Consider the following 16,122-nt stretch of genomic DNA (forward strand, 5'->3'; position numbering starts at 1 on the left):
ACGACACGTTTCAGCCACAATGTCTTTAAAGCAGGGGTGTCAAACTCATTTTGGTTTAGGGGCCGCATACAGCTTAATCTGATCTCAAGAGGGCCACACGAGTAAACTCATTGCAAGATTAAATAGTGGACTAATAAATGTGGACTTGTTGTTGATTTTTATATTAAATTAATTTCACTTTTACACAATATATCATGAATAACCTCAGCGTTTTTAAGAAAAGTATGTGCAATTTCAACAATACTTTTACTCAGTTAAACATTTACTTGGGCATTATGCATAATAACTGATCAGTGATTGTACAATGTTGAAAAACATTTATTCACATTTTTTTGAACTTCAAAACACCGTCCTACATGACAAAATACATCAAACTGATAAAAATTAAGAAATTATTTAAATTTTTCCACACCTGAAGCTTAATCTGCTAATTAAAACACAGCGCCCCTCGTGGACAATATAGGAACTGCATATTTTCAATTAAACAAAGTACATGTTTTTTTCAATAATTTTTTTTATCATTCTCTTCCTTTTATCTCCTCTTTCTTTCACCTTTAGTTTTTTTTTCTTCTTGTTCTTCCTTTCCTCTCCTACTTTCCCATTGTAGTGTCCATATCATTTGAGATATTCCCCGCATGAATCATAATAAAACTATTCACATTCATAAATCAAGCGGAGCACTGACAAAAGCAGTACTGCTCCACTTGTGAAAGTCAAATCTAATGAGCTCTTTTTGGCATTAAGACAACAATTCTTATTGCCACATTGCCAGACAGGACACTGGGAATTTATTTATTTATTATTTATTATTTATTTATTTATTTTTTTTTTTATATAATGATAATGCATTTAGCCACAGGGCCGGACTAAATTGTTCGGCGGGGCGGATCCGGCCCACGGGCCGTATGTTTGACACCCCTGCTTTAAAGACTCCGACATGGAGCGGGTTTTCCTTTAGTCGCAACGTACGCGCCTCAAGCTGTTCCGTCTTGTTGCAGGCCTGCAGGGCTCAGATCAAGAGAGGGAGGACCTCAAAGACCGCCTGCAGCTGGCCGAAACCCGAGCAGAGGAGCTGGCGGAGAGCCTGAGGGCCGCCACCGCCAGCATGGAGCAGTACAGAGCCATGGCTCAAAGCTTAGAGGAGTCCCTGGAGACGGAGAAACAGGTCAGGATGCTCTTCAGACGCAACCCGCCACCAGTTTATGAGCCTCTCGGTTCATAAATAGTTCACTGCTTACATGTTTTGCCATGGGCCATCGCCGTAAAACAAGTTACAGAGTAATTTCGTTTATTCATTTAACCACTTTATTTTTCTGCCAAAAAAGACGTGTGATGGAAAAGCACTTGGCCTTAAAAGCAGCCTCAGACAGCTGCCCCACAATACTTTAAATTGTTTAAAAAGATTTTATGACTGTGCAAAGTATGGAAACAAGTAGCGGTGTCTAAACAGCCCATTTCACATTATGAATCGAAACATTTCTTTTTGATCGTGATATTGTAAGTTAGTCTAGATATACAAATAAAGCGTAGATTTCTAGGGCAAAGGGAAACATTTTGACTTTTCCATGTGTGGAAGCCTGATAAAATCAAAGTGAAGACAGCCAATGGTTGACTTCTTGCTTGTAAATGCCCCCAGGTGACAGAGCAGGCTCGCTTGTCGGTGGAGGCTTGCTTTAAGGAAGCCGAGGAGCAGCGCTGCACGCTGGAGGAGAAGCTCCTGGAAGCAGAGAAGGAAAAGCAAGACTTGGGAGAACACAAGAGAAGAGACCTGGCATCTCTGGAGGAGCAGGTGTGACATCCATCAATACTGTTGGACAGCCCAAATTAGTATGATTTATTTATTAAATACCGGATAATGTGACTGGTGTGCTTTATCGTCGGTTAGATTAATGACCTGAAGAGGAGTCTCAGCAGTGCACAGGCGGACCATCAGGCGGCGCTTCAGCAGCTCGCTGTAGCTGAAACCCAGCAGCAGCAAGCTCTGCAGGACGGCCAGGAGCAGGTGAGCAGATACAGCAACAAGTTCACCTACAAACAGAAGCTGGACTTTTTTTCGAATGACTGGTTTATGTGGGGCTGGACGATAATTCAATAACAATATATATCGATCAATAGACGTGTGGCGCGATAGGAAAAAATAGGGTTGATAAAAGTTCGATAGACAGTTTTCCTTCCTTCCTTTCAGCCTATCATATTAGTTGATGCTATAGTCACTACTTCCTCTCGACCAATCGTAATCGCGGACCCAGGCACGCCGTCACAAAGCACCGCCCTCTCAAACCACAACACAGAGCACGTGAATATGTCGCAGCAAGAAGCGGCAGAGGAAACGGTCCCAAAACGGGGTTTTACTAGTTCGCCAGCCTGACAGAAATAAACCAGTGATTTGTAAAACTTGCAAGGAACCGGTAAAAACAAAGTCTGGCAACGTAACCAACTTGTTTCATCATGTAAGCCGCTCACACACGCAGCAGCGCGAGCCGTTTTAGCCCCGCGCCGCTCCGCGTCATCTTGGGAGAAATCTTACGGAGCTTCTTCCAAAACAAAGCAGGTATAGCAGCTAAACTGGGCTCCCTTCTTTGTGATAAAATGGTATTGGTATATTTATTTTGGTAATTTTTCTGGTCACTTTAGTTTATTATTTGTCAGTATTTAATAACATAACTCAGGTCTCTTAAGTAATTTTTCTTTAAAAAAATTCTGTTATGGTTAAAAAAAGTTGGTTAAACAAAAGTTTAATTGGAATTCTGTGTTTGTGTTCTTTATTAAAATTAAATCATTTAAGAATATCATAAAATGTCCAGGCAGAGCTGCACATAAAATATGGTTTTAAATATTTTCAATAATTATCGATATCGATCAATATGCATTTTTTTTTATCGATAAGCTTTTTTTCTATATCGTCCAGCCCTAGGTTTATGCATCTGTGAGGATATTGCAACCCGGGGATGCAGCTCAATAAATTAGAAAATCCAAAAATGTGTTTGTTTTTAATTAATCACAAGTTGAAACTGGTTTATATTTGTTACACTCGCGTGATAATCAGGACTGTGGCCTCGTCAAGGAGAGCAATCCATGAAAGTCATGACTGAAGAAGCCGGGTGCATGAAAATGGAAATTAATTATTAAAAAATAATTCTTATTGATATTCTGTTATATTCATAATGTCTTAATAACAAAATCAGTGGTTTTCATTAACCATGAAGAATAGTCATCAAAATAACGCAATAAGATGGTTGTCTGTGGAATTACTCCATTGCCTATAACTTATTCAATTAAGATTAAAATTGAAGGTTGATTGAAATAACCCGAAGCACCAATTATGTAATTTGGATGACAACACATCTAATCTTTTTTCCCCTCCCCCCTACCTGCAAGGCTAAACTGGCAGCTGAAGCTCAAGATAAATATGAGCGGGAGATGATGCTGCACGCAGCTGACGTGGAGGCGCTGCAAGCCGCCAAAGCTCAGGCCCTGCAGGGCGTCGAGCTGCGACACCACCTGGAAGAGAAAATCCAGCGACTCACCGCCGAGATACTGGAGGCCAGAGTCTCCTGGGAGGTGCAGGAGAAGATGCTCAAGGTTGGTTCGTGAAAGTCAGTTTAAAGACGGTGTTACAACCACTGAGCTATATAATACACTGGAGTGCTAATCACCGTCTGTTAGAACGAGTCGCTTTGAAGCCACCAGCCGCCATATTGGTACTCCCTATTTCCCCCCAGTAACCAGGGAATATGTGCGCTGCAGCATTGAATAACGAGGATTTTCTCATGTTCAGGGGGGGCTTAAAACTTTTAAAATGTCAAATGCCATATACTTTTATGTTATGTTCTAAAAATATCAAGTACTGAGAAAGTCATGTCCTGAAATATTTTGCATTTTATTCATTTAAATATATATGTTTAACATTTATAAATATATAAATAACAATGTACAAAAACATATATTTACATATGTGTATACATATATATACATATACACATACTTATATATACATATATATATTTAATATGAATAACATGTAAAATATTTCAGTACATAATTTCCTAGTAGTTAATAGTGTTAGTACATCCACTGACTGTAGAATTACCTGTGAAACGTTTTCACACAGCCAGAAAACTGCTTGTTGTTGCAAGCAAATCCTATGGGATTCTGTGAGAGTAGGGAGTAGCAAGATGGCGGCCAGTGACTTCAGTTTTTCTGCAAAATCAGCACTCCAGTGTATAATATAGCTCAGTGTGTTACAACGCTGTTGCTAGCTAAATGAGTCTCATTTTAAAAATGTTTGATTACCATATCCTTGATATCTTACAGGAGGAAACGTCTAAGATGGAGAGCCGTTACGAGGAGCTGCAGAGGCAGAACACCCTCCTGCACGAGCAGGTCCAGACCATGAGTACCAAGATGGCCGCCAACATTCAGCGTGCGGCCAAAGAGAGCTCGCTGAACGTCTCTTTGAGTGAAGAGGGGAAATCTGAAGACCAGCTGCTTGAGATTCTCAGGTAACCAGCCGATAAATTTGCCTTGTCAAATTAATTTCACCAGGAACCCTTTTAAAGCTTTCTCTTCTGTAACGATTAATATGTACAACTTTGTGCGGCGCCGTTCTCCGACAGGTTTGTGCGCCGGGAAAAGGAGATCGCTGAATCCCGGTTTGAGGTGGCCCAAGGCGAGAGTTTACGTCACCGTTTGAGGGTTGAACACTTGGAGCGCGAGCTTAAGGAGGTGCAGGACAGTTTGACGGCTACAAGAGAGAGAATGCAGGTTTGTTTCAAAAGCAAAATAAAAACAATTGCACTACTAACCTGTCCTGCACTGCAAAAATAGAACTAAAAATAAGAAGAATCTTTTTGAAATGAGAGTATTTTTCCTTGATTTGAGCATGTAAATAAGATTATTTGCCAATGGAATAAGATTTTTGCACTTAAAATAGGGACAATCATCTTATTTCAAGTGCTGTATATCTAATTATCTTATTTTAGGGGTAAAAATACTCATTCCATTGGCAGATAATCTTATTTACCTGCTCAAATCAAGGGCAAATACATAAAATTTTGCAGGATAGCAGTTCCCAAAGACCTACTATTGTGTTTGGTTTCTGATGCCTCGCTGCTGATTTTTCTCAGGTGACTGCAAAGACCCTGGCTCAGCATGATGAGCTAATGAAAAAGACGGAAACAATGAACATCTTAGTGGAGACCAACAAGATGCTCAGAGAGGAGAAGGACAAAATGGAGCAAGAGCTGCAGCAAACCCAAGCTAAGGTGTCCACCTCATCCTCTTGTAAAAAGCTGGTCAGAAGTTTGAGTTGATTTATGCGTCAGTAGTCTGAACGGTTCCAGTCTGGTATTTACGTCGACTCAAAACTGCTTTATGTCCTATTTAATTTGGCCTTTTATGTATTAATTTTCCCTAGTGTTGTAGCAATAGATATGATTATGCAGTATACGACTGCAAGGGATTCAATAACCAACAACTTGGCCAACAGGTTTGAATTTGTTGTGAATTTTCAATAATCCTTAAAGGGTCAAAATTATACATAATATAAAATTATAAAGAGTTTACACCCCAACTAATATTTGGTCAGATGCATCTCTTAAACATGCTTTTTGTTGCTGCTCTTAATAGACAAGCTCGACCAATTAAAATTAAAGCTACCATCTCTGGCAAGACGAACAGCTGGTTAATAGCTACAAAAAGTTTACCTTTTTGTGTTGTTTATTATGTATAATATATATTTTAGCTTGTATGTGTAATTGTGTGAATTAGAGGAAAATCTTAAATGGACTTAATTCTTGTTTTAAAGTTAATTTGATTTTCTGTCATCATGCCAGCTTTTAAAAAAAAAAAATAGTTGAAATGCATCAGTTAAAAGGCCAAATAAATGACTTTCTTCACCTATTTACCGGAACTACAACAATATATGAAGGTGTTACATTTATCTTAAAATGCAGATGTCCTCTTAACTCAATTTTACGCACGTTTCAGGTGCAAAAGCTCGAGTCGGACATCTTTCCCCTGCAGCAGAGCAACTCTGAGCTGAGCGAGAAGAACGGCATGCTGCAGGCAGAGAAGGCGATCATGGAAGAGGAAACAAAGCGCTGGAAGGCTCGGACTCAGGTCAGCTCAGAGACTAGACGGTAAACTAGCCTTAAGAGAAAAACGTGTGACTCCTTTATGTGTAACGCTGCTGCTGTCGTTCGATTTGCACGTTCCTGCAGAATTTGCTGAGTCAGCAAAAAGATTCAGACCCTGACGAGTACAAACGTCTGTCTACTGAGAAGGAGGTACACCTGAAGCGCATCCAGCAGCTCACAGAGGAGAACGCTAGACTTAAAGCTGACTTGATCAAGTAAGAAACTTTTTTTTTATTTTTTTTATTTTGTTATGAATTAATTATCCGGTAACCAAAACGTTGACTTCTGCAATCGTTGTCACTTATTTTTTTCCTCCTCGTCTCTGCAAAGGCTGAATAACCAAACAACAGCTCTCCAGGGACAAATGAGTAAGATGAACGATGAAAGGAATACGCTGAAGAAGGAAGTGGCGACTAAAGACCAGGAAATCCAAGAAAAAGTGCGAACAATCACCCAGGTTAAGAAAATCGGACGTCGCTATAAGACGCAGTACGATGAGCTCAAGGTGCAGCATGAGAAGGTAAGGGATTCTGTCTGCTTCAGTTTAAACATTTAGGTTAATCTGCATAGCGGTCCTGAACATTTTATTAGATCAATGATGATAATAAATCACCTGCTGACACTGATTTTAGCCAAACTAATATACACTGCAAAAACAGAACTAAAAATAAGTCAAATCTTCTTGAAATGAGTGCATTTGTCCTTGATTTGAGCAGGTAAATAAGATGATTTGCTAATGGAATAAGATTTTTCCACTTAAAATAGGAACAATTCATCTCCATCATCTTATTTCAAGTGCACAATGTCTAATTATCTTATTTTAGGGGCAAAGATACTCATTCCATTGGCAGATAATCTTATTTATTGGCTCAAATCAAGGATGAATAGACTAACTTTAAGAAGATGTTACTTGTTTTTAGATCTGTTTTTGCAGTGTATTATTTAAAAGGGTCTCTGTTGCCTTCCTGAGCTGACATGGATTATTTATATTAGCAGAGGTCATGATGTGCCATTCTGTGAAAGAGAGATGCTATAATACAGATATTTTCAAACTAACACAAAGTTATTACAGAGCTCACATTTTAAAATATATTTAGCACCTTTATTTGGGCGATAGTCTTTCAACCTTTCTTAATTTTTCCAGAAGTGTTGCTCTCTCTCGCTCCCTCGCAGTCGAAATGAACAGAACACATGCAGCTTCTTTTCTAAGCTATTTCTACAAAAAAAATACCTAATCTCCTTCACTCTGTAACATCTTGCACATCAAAAAGTGTCGTCACTGCAATCTGGTTTCGTTCACTTACGTGAAAAATATCTATTTTCTGAGTTCCCCAGTAACCCGTCAGGGCTATGATGAAAGTCTTTGTTTCCAGACACAAGTTGATTTCTCTGCATATCTCAATATTAGTCTTTTTTTTTTGTGTGTGTTTTGTAGCTTGTTGCTGAAGCTGCAGCAGGTCCATCCCAAGACGAGGAGGCACGTCAAGCTTCGGCTCAAGAGCTGCAGAGCGTTAAAGATTCTCTAAATCAGGCTGAAACCAGAACCAAAGAGCTGGAGGGACAGCTGGAGAACGTCAATAAGGTTAAACATCAAAACTATCGGGGGGGTATATTAAAGAAAAACTAGAAATGCATGAATGTCTCTTTATACAAACGAGTTTGGCTTTTGAATCTTCCTTCCCTGCAGGCGGTCACAGAGCGGGACACTGAGCTGCGTAACGCCCAGGAACAGTCCTCCAGGCTGCAGACGGAGCTGAACCGGCTGAGGCAGGAGCTGCAGGACAAGCTTTCTCAGGAGGAAAGTCTGAGGCAGCAGATGGCCGAGAAGGACGAGAAAACCAGAAAAGCCCTCCTGGTCGCCAGGCAGAAGATCAGCCATCTCACAGGTGAGAGGGTTTTTTCCCATGAGCTATATAATACACTGGAGTGCTGATTTTGCCGAAAAACTGAAGTCACTGGCCGCCATCTTGCTACTCCCTACTCTAACAGAATCCCACAGGATTTGGTTGCAACAACAAGCAGTTTTCTGGCTGTGTGAAAACGTTTCAGAGTTAATTCTACAGTCAGTGGATGTACTAACACTATCAACTACTAGGAAATTATGTGCTGAAATATTTTACATGTTATTCATATTATATATATATATATATATATATATATATATATATATATATATATATATATATATATATATATATATATATATATATATATATATATATATATATATATATATATATATATATATATATATGGTGGCTTCAAAGCGACTCGTTCTAACAGACGGTGATTAGCACTCCAGTGTATAATATAGCTCAGTGGTTTTTTTTCTCATTTTACGACATGTTTCATCCAATAAAAATGTAAGAATTGTGAAATTGCACGAATAAAAGCATTTTCTGCTAGTCTGGTATTTACTCGTCTATTTTAAATGTGCTTTCAGCCACTAAAGAGCAGCTGCAGAGGGAGAACGAGGAGCTGAAGCAGCAGCGCGAGGAGCTGGAGGTGCGAGTGAGCGCGCTCAAATCTCAGTATGAGGGTCGTCTCAGCAGACAGGAGCGAGAGCTCCGAGACCTGCGGGGTCAGCAGGAGAGACAGGAGCAGAGAGACGAGCCTCCTGAAGCGGGTCCAAGCAAGGTGAACCAACTCTCCCACATTTTAAATACCAGACAGAGTAGAAATGTTCTTCTTTACCTTTTGACAAAGATTGTAAGCCACGGCGGCCATCTTGTGTATATCAACCTATATTTTTTGTGCTAACCAAATCTTTTTCTTTTCATTTTAGAGTCAAGAGCAGCAAAGGACGACAGAACAGAGGCAGATCAGTCTGAAGACTACCCCAGCTACAGAAAGGGGCAGGTAAGGGTTAAAACTAATCTTTAATTAGCATTTTAGTGACGCTGTAATAAAGTTATCCTACAGAAGTCTGCTGCTCTACAGGGAAGCCAGCCATAGTTAATTCACTGTACTTTTAAAACATTGTAACTTGGTTAGAGTGATTGGTAGCGCTCCTTTTAGGCTCTTTTCCCATCAACACCCGCTCAGTTCAATTATACTTGACGCTACACGGTTCGTGTCGGTTTCCCTTACTCCTGAGTACCACACCAACGTTTGTGGGGTCGTCATAGCAAGGCGGCGCAACATGATTTCTATGCGACACAGCAGAGGAAATGTTCCTCTTTCTTGGGACGTAGAGGCCCATCAGCTACCAAGAACAACAATGTGTTGATTGCAGAGTTGGCATTTTACTTAAAGCCCAGAATATGCTCAGTATTCATAAGTCGCTCCTGTGACTCAACCCCCTACCTAAGGGACCTGCAGCCCGTGGCTCTTTGGTCCCTCCACTATGGCTCTTACTAAACCAAATAAGAGTTTTGTTTTTGTTATTACTTATTGTCTTAATAAAGACAATAAGAAATGAGGATTTCAGCTTATTCTTCTCTTCTGTATACTTTTTAGATATATCTTCAACAAAAAGGACACATGGCTTTTAAAAGTAATTTATTTCAAACTATCTACGTATTTTTCGGACTATAAGGCGCACTTAAAATCCTTAAATTTTCTTAAAACTGGATGGCAATCATTGTTATATTTACATTGTTTACTAAGACAGGGCCGCCATCTTGTTTCACAAGCATGTTTCACAGCTTCTATTTAGTTGCACTTTGAATTCAGACGAAATGCTCGACATAAAAGCAAATTTTTAAAATGACTTCTTTAATTTATTTTTGTGAAATGAAAAGGGGGAAAAAAATCTATCAGATTTGGTATATTTTTAAGCCATATCGCCCAGCCTGAGTGCCCAATAGAAAACCCTATATGTACAGGTGAAAAAGGCGCATCATATTCAACACCTTGGCAGGAAAGAGAAATGGCCTTCTGCCAACCTGCTCAGTAACCTGTGTGAGCAGAGGAGAGGTAGTTTTGTTTTTAGGTTCGTACAGAAAGAGAAAACTGTCATTAAAACAACTTCAAACCAAAGGAAACCTAAACATTTTGCTGGTTTTGATGCATTTTTAAACTCTGTGTACGTTCATACCAGCCTTTACCTAACCAGGACCTCTCTAGATTCCTGTCTGCGTCGTTGAAATGTGAACTTTTGACTCCGTCGTTTTTGTCTCCTTCGTTTTCAGCGCCAGCGCTTCTGAGCCGCCCACTGCCAACATTAAGCCGACGCCCGTGGTCGCCACAGCCAGCAAGCAGCCCGTCAACCCGGGCAACAAACCCACTCCCCGAGCCAGCATCCGGCCAATGATCACCCCGGCCCCCGTGCCCACTCCCACACCCACCGCCACCGTCATGCCGACCACTCAGGTGGAGACCCAGGAAGGTGGGTCTGCTGCGGGGGCTTTAAGAAACATCTCTTAATTCTAAACCACTTTTCTCCGTGTTCTCCAAATCTCAACCGTAATCTCTCCAACAGCCATGCAGTCCTCTGAAGCCCCGCCCGTGGAGCATGTGACCGTGTACGGAAGCGCCAGCGGCTCTGTGCGCTCCGCCAGCCCCAACGTCCAGACCACGTTAGCTAGCTCCATGCTGACTGTCCAGCAGACTCAGACGCAGGCCACGGCGTTTGTTCAGCCCACGCAGCAGCAGAGCGTGACGCACCCCGAACCGGACAATCGGGAGCCGTCGCCTGTCGCCATCGAGGCTACGCCGAGTTCGCAGGTGGAGTGGCCGTCAACCTCGTCCTCCTCCGTGTTCGGCACAGGTGAGAGTTTTTGTTAATGATGGTAACTCGCTGAAGTACTTGTAGTGATTGCATTTTATTTGGATTTTATGAGAAACCACCACAGGGCATTTCATTAACATGAAGAATTTTTTGTTTCTGTCGCATTAAGTCAACACTTTGTCAAACAACCATTTTATACAATTACCTCCAAAACAGGTTGCAACCTCCACCAGCTTTGCGCTCGCAGAGCCCTGCACTCTGGAGCGATAAGCAGTAAATCGATTAATCACATGATTAATTAAAATAAGTTCAATAATTTGCATATGCACGCCTGCTTTTTCAACCACTCTGTTTCTCTCTCCTCTCTCTGAGACGGGAATACAAAAGGTTTCCGTACGATGCATCAATGTCGGCTCACCTCTCCCTTCTGGTTTCCTCAGTGTGGGACGGGTTAAATCTTGTGTCTCAAAGTTGAGCGTGAGGCAGAGCCAGAGAAACGCTAGTTTTGAAAAGAAAATGCGATTGGTGTCTAAGCTGAACACAACTGCTGCGTTGTGGCTTTTTTTTTTCTTATTTAAGCCAAATGATGGCGACCAACTGCTTAATCTATCTGAGCCAGTATGTCCAATGATTTACTTGATTATTATTCCATTATCATATTAGTTAAAAAAGGGTCTCAGAATGACAATATTGTGGTTTGTTGTGATAATTTTTAGAAAATGTATTGTCCAGCAAAATTAGTTATCATGACAGGGCAAGCGGTCCTTTTTGGAGGCAGCTCCTCCTGACGTTCACAATCATCTCCACAGTTTTGAGCGTGTTAAGCTTCAGGTTGTTCTGGCTGCTCCAGAGAACCAGCTGATCAATGGCCGACTCATGGCCGTCCTAAATTAAGCTGCTCGCCGTTGTGTCGTCAGCAAACTTCAGGAGTTTAACAGCTGGGTCTCCTGAGGTGCAGTCGTTGGTGTAGCGGGGGAAGAGCAGTGAGGCGAGCGCACACTCCTGGTGTCTTTTTAAAAGTTTAGGATGTTGTTTTTCTCACCCTAACCCTGCGTTAAACATCCACACAACTATTTTCTCTGACCCATCTGCAGTTTTCATTTTCCGTCGTTTGAGTTGGTGTATCACTAAAGAGGAGGACAATTTTAGCTTGTGGTTGTAATATTCCAATTAGGGCTGGACGATATAGGGAAAAAAAGCATATTGATAAAATAGAAATCGTATTGAAAGATATCGATAATTATCAACAAATTAAAAACGTATATTTTAAGTGTAGCCCTGGTTATTTTATGCTGTTTTAAGCATCCTATTTTTAGATACAGAACACACAAACACTGAATTCAAACTCAACCCTTTATTCAACCAACTTTTTATCAAAACTACAAGTTTTTAAGAAAATAAAACAAGAACATGTGCTGAACTCTTTGAAGGTGACGGGGCGTTCCTGGGTCTGCAATTCTGATTGGTTGGGAGGATGTAATGACTGTAATATTAACCTACATGATAGGCTAGAATGCAAAAGGAAGGAAAACTGTTATTCTATTGAACTTTTTATTGACCTTTTTTTTTTATCGATATACGTCTGTCGATCGATATATATTGTTATTGAATTATCGTCCAGCCCTAACTCCAGTGATTATGAATACTTTTGTCAGTAACTGTAATTGTAAAAATTAAATGTGAAACTCTAACAAGGCTTGATGTAAAAGGTTATACAGGTAAGACAAGAATCTAAGGAGGAAACATGGACCAAAAAGTGAATTCAGCATTATAATGAATTAAATAAAATTGGGGGGGGGGACACTTCCTGAATCTGGAAAATGGTAAAATGTACGCTCTAAATGTTTGTTTTTTCACTTCTGCCGAATTTAACACATTTTTTTTTTTATCCCATAGTATTTTTTTTGTCAGCTGTCCAAGTATACATGTCTGTCAAATTTATTTATATAGCACTTTAAAAACATGTATAAAACTGCACCAAAGTGCTTTACAAGAAAGACGACAACAATCAACAAAACAGAATGGGGAAACACTGCTTCAAATAAAAGCCAAAGAATAAAATAAGTTTTAAGAAGCGATTTAAAATGATCCAGGCTGTGGGCAGATTTAATTTGAAGAGGTAAATAGTTCCAGAGGATTGGAGCAACAACAGAGAAAGCCCGATCTCCTTTCCTCTTAAGTCGAGTCCGAGGAACTGTAAGTAATAGTTGATTATTTGAACGTAGACTTCTCGACACAGACTGGAATTTTAAAAGGTCTCTAAGAAAAGGAGGAGCTAATCCATTTAAGACTTTATAGGTTAATAAAAGAATCTTAAAATCTATTCGGTAAAAGACGGGCAGCCAATGTAAAGAGGCCAGTATGGGCCTTATATGGTCACACTTCCTGGTTCCTGTAAAAAGCCGAGCCGCTGCGTTCTGGATCAATTGAAGTCGCTGCATCTGTGATTTATCCGTGCCTCTATATAATGAATTGCAATAATCCAACCGGGATGTAATAAAAGCATGGATAAGTCCTTCAAAGTCCCTAAAACAAAAATAAGATTAAATTTTTGCTATACATTGTATTAATTGCACCTTTTTACTCCAGTTTCAGCAACACCTGGAACCTCCGCCATGTCCAAGAGGCCTCGAGAGGAAGAAGAGGGCAACGCTGCGTTCACCGAGGTCGAAGCGGCCCAGGAGGACACATCCAGGGCTCCTATCCCGAAGAAGCTGCGTATCATCCAGAGAGTGGGTCCAGAGGTAAAGAGGAAGCGTGTGGGGGGGAGTTTTAATCCGACAGAATTGTTGTTTTGTGGATTTTTAAATAAGGGACTTCATGGTTGTCATCTTAGGAAGAAGTGATGGCTGAAGAGAGTGCAGAGGCCGAGGGAGTTGTGCCGTCAGACAGTCAAGATGGAGCAGAAGCAGGTCAGGTATGTATCGGGTGAATTTAACTTCTGTTATGTTCTTATTTAGCAGGATTATAGCAATAGTGCTACCAATGCTGTTTATTCATTTAGAAAAGTGCCGCCTTTCTCCCTGCAGGCAGAGTTTTCAAACCTGGAGGAAGCGGAGGAAGATGCGGCCTCTCAGTCTGTCCCCGCAGAGATTACCCCGAGCCAAAGCGAAACACCGGACCATCTGCAGCAGGAAGTCATCGTCATACTGACCGACTCCGAGAGTGAAGGGGACGACGAAGAGGAGGAGGAAGAGGGTGAAGAGCAGGTAGAGTAACAGTGAGGCATCTTTAAAATCGCTCCTGTGATCGCACTCCTCTCATTGGTGCTTGGCCTCTACCCGAATGATCCAGGACTACGCAGAGGAGGAGGAAGATGACGAAGAAGAGGAGGAGGAGGAGGAAGAAGAAGATGAAGATGAGGAGGATGACGACGGAGGGATGGAAGGAGAGGAAGGAGAGGAGAGTAATGAAGGAAGCGGAGATGGCAACGAGGTTTATGAAGGAGACGACACAGAGGTGAATTGTGTTCTCATTAAAGGATTCGTCTTTGTCACATTTTACCTCTGGCACACTTCTTTTTTTTTTTATTCTTTTCAAAGTTTTTGATGCGGAACAGGCATTTACATCTAACATATAACCCAAGGGGTGTGCCATTGATGTACATAAATTAAAATACAATACAGTCACCATTTTTATCAGATTTAAATGAAATCTTCCCTTTAATAGTTGTGATAAACTCACTCCACCTACTCCATTTTTCCCTCAAATTTGTCTTTCTATGTTTATTGTTATTCTCTCTAGCTTGAATATATCATATGTAATATCAAACTACTAATTTTTAGTGTTGAAAAATACCTTTTTGAAGATTTTATGGACTTCCCTCCAAAGTGGTCCAAAATATGCAGTAATTGTTGGCTTCCTGTCCTCCTCATTGCCTCCAACAGGTTGCTGATTTATTAAAATGTTTTCCTTGGATTGGACTTTGGAAAAACCTCCATATTTTGGAGTTGGAGGTTTTCCACTGTGCCTCACAGATTGATGTCCATTCCAGCTCAGATTATTGTTAAATTTGCCTTCTTTTTCCCCATTTTTGTTTCACATGATGGTGTTCCACTTGATTGGCTGAGTCCTTTCTAGTCTTGAAATTGTTTTATGGTTATTTGCAATGTATGCATCCCTTATTTATTTATTTTCATTCAGAAACTCTCAGCCTTTCCAGCTCACACTCAGTTGTTCCACCGTCTTGTTTTCAGTCTCTCTCGACCTTTCTCATAATATTCTGTCACTTTTGTCTATGTTTGTTTTAGCTGCTTAACTTTTACTCGTTTTTTTTTATTTTTTTGGTTACACACATTCAGTCGGATGAGTCGATGTCTGAAAAGGGACAATTATTCCCCCCCTTTGCTTGTCGTCTGCATTTGTGTGAGACTAATTTGAGTGAGGCATCGGCCAACCTGTTCCCAGCAGAGGCATACACCCATCAGCGTTTTTTTCCATTGATTATCGAGTCTGAATGATATTACAGATGCATTTTTCTCCCCAAATGGTTTAAAAAAAACATTTATTGTACATACTTTTTATTTGTAAATACATGCCTGTTTCATACTATTATAAAGATAACCTTAAATTTAGATCGGACAGTGGTAGAGGAAGGAATTTCACAAGAAAAAAATCTAATTTGTATACGAAAACCTGGAGTCAGTCCAGCCATAACGAGGGATTCAAAGTCAATATCCTAATTAAAACAATGCTGTCAAGTTTAGTTTATTATTCAAATTATTGAAGTTTTCTCTTTAATGAAACCAAGCCTATAATCCTGAGCGTACGTTTCGGGACACCAGAGAAAATTCCCCTGGAAGAAGATGTAAGAACAGCAATTAAAGTATTTTTTTCAATGATTACTATGGGTAATAAACACTCGTATCAGCATCATAGGTGAAATCTTTTCAAGTACAGCAGAAAGCAATTGCTGTAAAACCAGATTTTAAAAATAAAGTCTTTACCTTCATAATACTAGCGATTAGTGCAGTTAGTATTACTAACGCACCCCTTAGTAAGCTGTGACTAAGAGCATTTTGACTCTAAAAGTCCCCACATAGGGCTGAACGATATTTCAATAACAATATATATCGATCATTGACGTATATTAATGATAGAAACAAAAGGGTAAATAAAAAGTTCAATAGAGTAATAGTTTTCCTTCCTGTTGCATTCTAGCCATGTAGGGTAATATTACAGTCGTTACATCCTCCCAACCAATCACAACGCAGACCCAGAAACGCTCTGTCACCAAGCTCCGCCCCCTTCAAAGAGTTCGGCATGTTATTTTTTTCTTTTTTAAAAACTTGTTGTTTTGGTAAAAAGTTGGTT

General features: G+C 40.2%; 1 protein-coding gene across 5 annotated transcripts in view; it reads left to right on the plus strand.

Annotated features, from left to right (window-relative positions):
* Positions 1-16,122, plus strand: part of tprb (translocated promoter region b, nuclear basket protein) — a 39,201-nt gene that overhangs the window by 15,614 nt on the left and 7,465 nt on the right. For all 5 annotated transcript variants that reach the window (XM_036140940.1, XM_036140944.1, XM_036140941.1 and 2 more), the window contains exons 22-41: positions 999-1,165; positions 1,637-1,789; positions 1,886-2,002; positions 3,379-3,582; positions 4,315-4,502; positions 4,617-4,764; positions 5,127-5,264; positions 5,989-6,120; positions 6,222-6,352; positions 6,468-6,657; positions 7,573-7,719; positions 7,825-8,023; positions 8,581-8,774; positions 8,923-8,996; positions 10,271-10,467; positions 10,561-10,848; positions 13,399-13,553; positions 13,646-13,726; positions 13,839-14,018; positions 14,104-14,268. In XM_036140940.1, coding sequence (XP_035996833.1) covers positions 999-1,165; positions 1,637-1,789; positions 1,886-2,002; positions 3,379-3,582; positions 4,315-4,502; positions 4,617-4,764; positions 5,127-5,264; positions 5,989-6,120; positions 6,222-6,352; positions 6,468-6,657; positions 7,573-7,719; positions 7,825-8,023; positions 8,581-8,774; positions 8,923-8,996; positions 10,271-10,467; positions 10,561-10,848; positions 13,399-13,553; positions 13,646-13,726; positions 13,839-14,018; positions 14,104-14,268 — 3,248 coding nt within the window. The remainder of the gene's footprint in view (positions 1-998; positions 1,166-1,636; positions 1,790-1,885; positions 2,003-3,378; positions 3,583-4,314; positions 4,503-4,616; positions 4,765-5,126; positions 5,265-5,988; positions 6,121-6,221; positions 6,353-6,467; positions 6,658-7,572; positions 7,720-7,824; positions 8,024-8,580; positions 8,775-8,922; positions 8,997-10,270; positions 10,468-10,560; positions 10,849-13,398; positions 13,554-13,645; positions 13,727-13,838; positions 14,019-14,103; positions 14,269-16,122) is intronic.

The sequence above is a fragment of the Fundulus heteroclitus genome, chromosome 9 (genome assembly GCF_011125445.2).
Source record: "Fundulus heteroclitus isolate FHET01 chromosome 9, MU-UCD_Fhet_4.1, whole genome shotgun sequence".
Classification (NCBI taxonomy): domain Eukaryota; kingdom Metazoa; phylum Chordata; class Actinopteri; order Cyprinodontiformes; family Fundulidae; genus Fundulus; species Fundulus heteroclitus.